Raw genomic sequence first — 8597 nt, forward strand, 5'->3', positions numbered from 1 at the left:
TATTTTGGAAGACTACTTAATAGATGGTGTGGTAGATTGCCTTAGGAGGCCCACCAGGCCTCTCTTTTTGTTACGTCAGCACCCATGTATGACCTTTGCCTTGTTCCACTAATTCATTAACGATTGCTAATTATCTTTGAAAACCCCCCAAACAGTGAATCCAACATGAAGGCATTTGAAGATCTTTTCACTGAGAAACAGTGACAAAGAACCTGGCCTTGATTCCTTATTAGAACTGATTATATCCCATTGCACTTCCTTGGGGTTTTAGGTAATTTGGAATGTTTTCCCATCTATATTTACTGTGTCTAGGTATGCTAGAGAGTAGATGGATCAGTATTGACTTGACACATTCCTGTTTTCCTATTCTTATCTTCAAGCTTTACATATGTCCATTTTCTCTCAAGAACACGCAATCATCTTTTGTTTTTGATCCTTGGTTCTCCCTGGAGGAAGAAGGGAGTCATGCTCTGGAATGTCTCCCATTCCCTTTCTGACTGTGTTGGAGCCGCCTTACTTTCTGTGTGACATTTATTCTTTTAGATAGGGCCCATCCCTGCCCCTCCAGTGGGGATAACTAATAGTTGTCAGTCCTAACTAGTTTAGTACATTGAACTAATTTCCTGGAATTTTCTGTCTTCCTTTAGTTAAAAATACATTTTTAAAAAGCTTGTCAAAAAAACAAAAAACTCCTGAGGGTATATGATGTTTTAGTGTGTATTGTGAAAGTATGACTTTACGTTATTCATTTTGAGCCCTTAAGCAAAGAAAAATATTACCATTTGTTCTTCTCTTTTAGGAAATTCACACAAACGAGAAGGAAGTAACAGAGAAGGAAGTAACTCTTCACTTGTTGCCAGGTAACGGTCCTGTTAGCTTCAGACCTCACGTGCAACTCAAAGCCAGTGATAAATTATGTCATCCCTAGTATTGCTATATATAAGCTCCTTTGTTTTCATCCAGAGATTGTATAATAGGGATGAGCTGGACAAAAATGTCAAGGTCTTTAGTTTAGTCACTACATACCTAGGTCTGAGTATTACAGCATCTGCCAAGAATTTTTCTTGTTTCCCCCCACACCCAAGCTGATGAAAATAAGCCTGGGAAATTTTTCCTTCACTAGCAAATTACATTGTTCTCAGGTGGCTATACTTGGATGCATCTAGTATTCTGGTCCGCGCTCGGGAAAATTCTGGTGCCTTATATTCCCTGCGCTCTTCCTGCGGCCTGTAGCTGCCCTGGACTCGCACAGCCCGCAAGGCCTCCCTGGGCAAGCGTGGGCGGGCGCTCCCTCCCCATGGTCTCTGCCTCGCGTCTGAGCACCAGAGTCAGGTGGTTTCTGGGGCTTACTAAGGGCTTTGCCCCGTGATCATCACTGAGAGTCTGAATTGGCTGGATATTTTTGAGATGGAAGAGGGACTGTATACCTGAAGTTAAGCTTTACTCAACGTGGGGCTGTCCCAGGGGCTGTGAATTTGGTTCTTCTTCCATTTTCTTTATTCTAATCCCAATAGATTTTTTCCCATTAGACTTTTTAGGTATATTTTCCCAAAGCAATAGAGGCCTCATTCTGGTACTAATGTTTATTGAGAGGATATGAACATGCACGAGTTTCTGACTGATCCGCCTTGTTTGGTAAATATATTGGGATCCTGAAACTTGGAAAAAAAATTTTTTTCTGAGTTTCAAAGGTGTTTTTTGTTTTGTTTTGCTTTTACTAATGATGTCCTGAACCTTAGTCCACATACCACATTGTCCTTCCGTTTCTTGGGTCATAGATCCTGAAACTCTCATTTTTACGCACATTCTCTCCTCCTCTGGATTACTTGATGTGCGACTCCATTCCCAGACTAGACTGGGATTTTTTCCAGTTCCTGCCTCCCGCGACTGGAGACTGTCTCTGCTCGCAAGCGGATCGCGATGGCGCAGCACGCAGGCCTGCAGAGCCGCCAGGGGGTGTGGCATTAGCCGCTGCGTGCCCGGGTCTAGTCGCCAGCACATGGCCATGGCCTGACCCCAGGTTGCCTGGTCTTGGGGAGACACTATTAAAAGCTGTTTCGCGCTAAGAGTTGAAAGCACAGGAAACCATGTTCACATATCTTCCACCTTGAACTAGTTGAGGCACTTTTTCTGAGCTATTTTAAACTCTGACCAGGCCCCGATTCATTGTTTTCTCTGAGCTCTGTGGTCCCTCTAGAGGCTGACCTAGCGACTGAGCCACCTTCCCCTATTTCCTTAGTAATTAACCCCTTGGGAGATGGAAAGATATACCATAATTTGCCTCCCTGATTGTCTCAGTGTCTGAAACTCTTCTTTATTTTTTATTTTTTTAAAGACTTTATTTATTTGAGATAGAGTGAGAGAGAGCATGAGAAGGGAGAAGGTCAGAGGGAGAAGCAGGCTCCCCATGGAGCTGGGAGCCAGATGCGAGACTCAGTCCCAGGACCCTGGGACCATGACCTGAGCCGAAGGCAGTCGCTTAACAAGCTGAGCCACCCAGGCGCCCTCTTCTTTATTTTTATGTTGAAAATTAGACCAAGTGAATTTTGAGCCAAAAAGTACATTCAGAGACATTGGAGATAATATCCAGAGGGCGATTCTAAGGGGAGAGGGTTGTGTTGAAAGAGAAGAACAGTCCTTTTCTTTTTTGTTACAGAATATTTGCACTTGGTTTTTATGTCTTTCAATATCCTTCTCCTTTTTCTGCTCTTGTCCAGACAGCCAGCCCTCATAAGCTTCTCTGCTTCTAGGGAGCAGCTTATGTATCCCAAAATCCCAATCTTCTTGACTGTAAAGTCCTCTGTATCTCCAGGAAATACAGCGGCTCGAGCAGACGGGCCGCCTGCAGATGCAGCAGGAAAGGTGACACACTGAGAGGAAACACCTTCAGTGAAGAAAGAGAGGAAACCATTTTTTTTCCCACAACCCTCTGACCTCCGTTTTCCTCCCATCCTTGTCTGTGGAGCCGGAATGCATGTGGTCATGCTGCACCTCGGTGTCTGAGGAAGCCGCCTGCAGGCCCTGAGGCCAGGGATGCGCCCCACGATGGCCCATGCTCCCCACAAATCAGGCCCGAGCTCTAGAGTGCTGCTAATTTCACGCGTGGAGGGCATCACTCCTGGGTAACGCCTGCCTGGGTCCAAGTAATGGGAGCACTGAGGTCTGTGCTTGCAAGTGTAGCTGAGATTGTTCCCGCATATTGGACACTTTCCTTACTCACAGCAAGAGGGTGGGACAGTGCCCTGTGTGAAGGTGTCTCTGAGCCATTTTGGTTTCACTTCTCAGGAGTCCCCGCTCGGTTTCACCTTCTTGCCTCTGGTTTGTAGCTCCTGCTGTGCCGGGAAGGGTAGAGTCTGAAGGGCTACCGCGTGTCCTGTGTTTGTCTTTCCCGTGACCAGAGCTGGGGAGGCTGTTACTGTTTGCATACCGTATGTGCCCTGAGGACTCTCAGGGGGACTTGTTTTGGTTTCGATCAGGTGAACAGCTGCTCTGTGAAGCCAGCACGGTGCTGAAGTATGTCCAGGAAGATTCCTGTCAGCGTGGGATCTATGGGAAGCTTGTCTGCACAGACTTTAAGATCGCTTTCTTGGGTGATGACGAATCTGCGTTGGATAACGATGTACGTATGAGCTGCATTTGGCTGAGTTGGAGGGGAGCAGGGCAGTTGTGGCCCCATTGTCTTTTCCCCCCAGCTCCTCAGTGGCTCTACCCCACGCTCCCTACATGACACATTAAACACAAAGGACAGAAGTCCTCGCCACTGCTTGGCTGTCTATCCTCTGGGATCTCTTTTCGGTGGCGGGACCATTCTAAAATTTCCCTCCAGTGCCTTGAGTCATGTCATGCTGGCTTGCATCTGACTTCATAGGTTGACACCATCAACTTGTTCTTCTTTTCTGTATTTCAGCACAATATGTATCCCTCATGGGAATCACATCTCCCCAGATATACTAGTTCCCCATGTTTTCTGTATACTGAGCTGTCCCTCAAATTCAGGAACTGAGTTCGGTTATGAAACTGATGCTGAATGCAGCACTTGAACTTGGGTTTACTTTGCCCCGAGTTGCAGTGTCCTTGTAAGACTCATCCCTACTTACAAAGAATGGGCAAGTGGCGTGAGGGAGAGGGTGGCCTACACCACTCGGGGAGCGCGGTTTGCTGATGCAAAGCCAGCTGGCTTGGGCCCCCTTTCTGCCTTTGGAGTGTGGTCTTCCGTGCTGCCATCTGCTCTAGTGGCTTGGCTCCTCGTCCTGCCCAAATACAGACAGCATTCACAGAAACTTGAATCTTTCAGTGTTTTCTTCCTAAACCTGGCTTCATGTAGCTGTCACTCACCAGTTTGCAAAAGGGTAACTGGTAGAGAAGTCTTAACTTCTCCAAGTGATTGTGGCATGGCTGGTTTGCCTGGGAGCAGCCCAGGAATGGCATGTCATGCCTGGGTTTGAAAAAAAAAAAGTGCTTACCAGCTCTCCTTGCATACTCATCATCTCTTTCCTAGAGAATGTGGCTGGCTCCATTTCCCTGTTTTTTGTTTTTTGTTTTTTTAAGATTTTATTTATTTATTTGACAGACAGAGATCACAAGTAGGCAGAGAGGCAGGCAGAGTGAGGGGGGGAAGCAGGCTTGCCGCTGAGCAGAGAGCCCGATGTGGGGCTCAATCCCAGGACCCTGGGATCACGACCTGAGCTGAAGGCAGAGGCTTTAACCCACTGAGCCACCCAGGCGCCCTGCCCTGTTTGTTTTTTAGAGGATATACTCAATTTCCCCCATGGTTGTATTGAGATATAATTAACATATAACATCATATTATTTTAAGGAGTATAACATAATGATTTGATACCTGTATATATTGCATAATGATTACCAGAATAGGTTTAGTTAACATCTCTTATCTCATGAAGTTTTTTTCCTTATGATGAGATGATCTTTCTTAGCAACTTTAAAATATACAATGCAGTTTTATTAACTATAATCACAAGGCTCTACATTACATCCCTTGATTTCTTTATCATAACCAGCACTTAGTCCCTTTTGACCACCTTCACCCATTTCTTTACCCCCTCTCTGTTTTTACTAACGTGTAGTTTGGAAAATGGTGATTTGCTCTGCCTATAAATGTTTAATAGGGCATAGAAAGGAGTCACAGTTGTTTCCTTTTGTATCTTTTAGGAAACCCAATTTAAGAATAAGGTTATAGGGGAAAATGACATCACACTCCACTGCGTTGATCAGATTTATGGAGGTAAGTATCTTTTCCCCTGGGGTGTTGCCAGCCTTTGAAAGTAGAGCTGGTAATGATAATATTTCTACGGTCCTTTACAGTTGACTAAAGTTTCTTTACATATTTATTTTGTTTAAATCTGTTTTATGGATGAGAAAATTGAGATACAAAGTGGCCACTTTGGGGCCACCCAGCTGCAGGAGCTTGCACTTGAATTTGGAACCTGTTCCAGTGCTCTGCAGTGCCATTATAGGCAGATCATACCGTGGCTGTGTTAGGTGTGTAGGTTTTACTCTAAAGACTAATCTGACAAAGGTTTGTTGCACTCACTGTACTGAGTCTTTTCTGCTAAGGGTCAAGCCTCTCTGCTTTTGCTTCTATATTTTTGCAGTAAGGGCTTTTTCATAAGTCACTCAGTAGCCATTTATCATGATCCCAACCCCAGTAAGTGCTGTGCGGTCCAAATTCTGGGGCAGGGAGAGGAATGCCCGGAGGGGCCCCTGGCCATAAACCCAGGACTTGACTGTCCTGACAGCGTGTTTCTCCTGAACCCCTTCCATCTTTTGTAATCTTAGCTTCTGGAGTCAGTCCATTTTGAGCTTGTCCAGAGGAAGGAAGAACGCTGCCCATTGTCAGAGAGCCGGGGCCCCTGCTGGCGGTTACATTGAAGGCAGCACCTTTCCTCTTGCTCTTGAGAGGTGTGACTAGTCTGCCTTGTTTCCTCAGCACTAACTTTTTGCCTTACAACATGATTTCTCTTTCTGATTTCATCATTGGTGTGTAGTATTTGATGAGAAAAAGAAGCCTCTCTTTGGACAACTGAAGAAATATCCTGAGAAACTCATCATCCACTGTAAAGACCTACGTGTGTTCCACTTTGGTCTGAGGTACACAAAAGAAGAGGAAGTCAAAAGGGTAACTAGTTACATGCATTTGGAGGTTTTCTTTGCCATCACGTGTCACCACTGACTCTTACTTTTTGCTTATATTGCATGAAATGGAGGGGGAGCATTTCACTCTGTAAAGCTGAAATTGGTTTATAATCACAGGCTTTGAGTAGAACTGAGAGAGAATTTGGTGAAGCATGCTTGTGTATTATGTGGCACACGCTGCCTTTAATCCTAGAGTTCGGAATGGTCTTTCTCCTGGGTCCTCTGAAGAGTGGGGCGTGGTGAACCGGGGGCAGGAGGCAAGCAGCTTCTCTGACATCTGACAGCGTTTCCAAAAAGTACTAGCAGAGACCCCCAACTCCTGGAGGGAGTTCATATCTGGGAAATAGAAGTGTGTGGAAGGAGGAAGAGGTGCATGGGGTAGATGGGCAAAGCCAAGTTACTAAATGAGGCCTGGGATTTTGGACACTAAGGAAACTTAATCTGGTTGCTGGAGCAAATCAGAATTTTTAACTGGATGAACTGCTTACAGTGGTCCCTGTAACTTCTACGGTTTCTCTTACGGAGGTATCGAAGGTCTAAAACTTGCCACTGTCCTGGTAAACCCGTCTGGGGAATGAACCGTGCAGAGGGCCAGCTTCCCTGTCGTTCTGGCTTCAGTTGAGTTATACAGTTACGGGTAATTCCCTGGTTTTCGTTCAGGCAGTGTGGTGGCTCACTTAGAAAAATAAACATGACTCCCGTGTCTATTCTGAGCAGGGAAAGAGTGGTGGATGTAGGGAAAGTCCCTGAGAAGCCAGAAACTTCATTTGAACGATGATTTTAGTTATCTGTCCAAACATACTTTTGTTTGGAAACTTGAAACAAAAAGCACAATGGACTGATTTCTCATTCTGATTTTCTAGAAGAAGATCTTAAAGGCCACAAGTGGATCAGAATAGCTAAGTGTCTTGGCTATTGTCTGATATTAGCTCTATGTCACACGTGTCAGATTTTTTAGAGTATCTGAATGTGGCACTTAAGTTTTTGTAGCACCTTGCTATTGAGAAATGAGACTATGTTTTAAAAATTTCCCTGGGAGGAGCGCCTGGGTCCCTCAGTGAGTCAAGCCTCTGCCTTCAGCTTGGGTCATGGTCTCGGGGTCCTGGGATCGGGCCCCGCGTTGGGCTGTCTGCTCAGCGGGGAGCCTGCTTCTCCCTCTCTCTCTGTCTGCCTCTCTGCCTGCTTGTGATCTCTCTCTCTGTCAAATAAATAAAATCTTTTATTTTTAAAAATTTTTTTAAATAAAATCTTTAAAAAAAATTTTTTTTTTTCCATAGAAATCAGGGGTGCCAGGGTGGCTCAGTTGGTTGGGCACCTCATCTTGACTTTGGCTCAGATCATGATCTCAGGGTCATAAGATCGAGCCCCACGTCAGTCTCCATACTGAGTCTCCTTAATACTCTCTCTCCCCCTCTCCCTCCTCCCATGCCCCCCAGCATGTGCTCTCACTCTCTCAAATGAATGGATAAATTTAAAAAAAAAAAAATTTTTTTTTAAATTTCCCTAGAAATTCAGGGGCCCCGGGGTGGCTTAGTCATTGAGCATCCCAACTCTTGGTTTCAGGTCATGGTCTCAGGGTCATGGGATCAAGCACTGCCTCAGGCTCTGTGCTTGGCGCAGAGTCGGGGGTTCTCTCCCCTCCCTCTCCGTGCCTTTCCCTGTTCTCTTTCTGTTTTTCAAATAAATAAGTAAATAAAATTTTTAAACTTTCCCTAGAAATTCAAAGCTCTTAGAAAACCAGACAGAATTGTTAACATTCTGTTTACTTGGCGTTATTCCAAAAGATAGTATCATAATATAAAGACCTCAGAGTTTATATGCTGCCCGTAGGAGCCTATTAGCGTGACTGAAAACCTACACAACTCAGTGTTTATCTGCCAAAAGCATGACTCTACCCATTGTTTGGTTCTTTTCTAGATTGTCAGTGGCATAATTCATCATACCCAGGCTCCTAAACTGCTTAAAAGATTATTTCTGTTTTCCTATGCAGCTGCTACACAAAACAGTACAGGTGAGTGTCTTCTGGGTTCTTATTTGCAGGTGGGCACACCCTTTAAATTCCTACCTGAAACTAGCAGACAAGAGCTTATCCATGAGGGGTGCCTGGGTGGCTCAGTGGGTTAAAGCCTCTGCCTTCAGCTCAGGTCATGATCGCAGGATCCTGGGATCGAGCCCCACATCAGGCTCTCTGCTCGGCAGGAGCCTGCTTTCCTTCCTCTCTCTGCCTGCCTCTCTGCCTACTTGTGATCTCTGTCTGTCAAATAAATAAATAAATCTTAAAAAAAAAAAAAAAAAAAAAAACCTCATCCATGAGTTTCTTCTTCCTCTTTCCTAGCAATTGATTGCCTCTTGCTTGTGTAAGTCATTCAAGTTACTTTAAAAAAAAAAAAAAGTTTTTGTTTTTTTTCCCTGTGATCTTTGTTGCTCTAATTTATCTTTAAGGT

General features: G+C 44.8%; 1 protein-coding gene across 2 annotated transcripts in view; it reads left to right on the top strand.

Moving 5' to 3' along the window:
- The window catches only part of LOC111141061 (myotubularin related protein 12), a 71976-nt gene that overhangs the window by 27613 nt on the left and 35766 nt on the right, over positions 1-8597 (top strand). For both annotated transcript variants that reach the window (XM_022493388.1, XM_022493389.1), the window contains exons 2-6: positions 800-860; positions 3477-3619; positions 5170-5242; positions 6006-6136; positions 8071-8164. In XM_022493388.1, the coding sequence (XP_022349096.1) occupies positions 800-860; positions 3477-3619; positions 5170-5242; positions 6006-6136; positions 8071-8164 (502 nt within the window). The remainder of the gene's footprint in view (positions 1-799; positions 861-3476; positions 3620-5169; positions 5243-6005; positions 6137-8070; positions 8165-8597) is intronic.

This window comes from Enhydra lutris, unplaced genomic scaffold (assembly GCF_002288905.1).
Source record: "Enhydra lutris kenyoni isolate GAN:26980312 unplaced genomic scaffold, ASM228890v2 scaffoldscaffold5, whole genome shotgun sequence".
In the NCBI taxonomy this organism is placed as follows: Eukaryota; Metazoa; Chordata; class Mammalia; order Carnivora; family Mustelidae; genus Enhydra; species Enhydra lutris.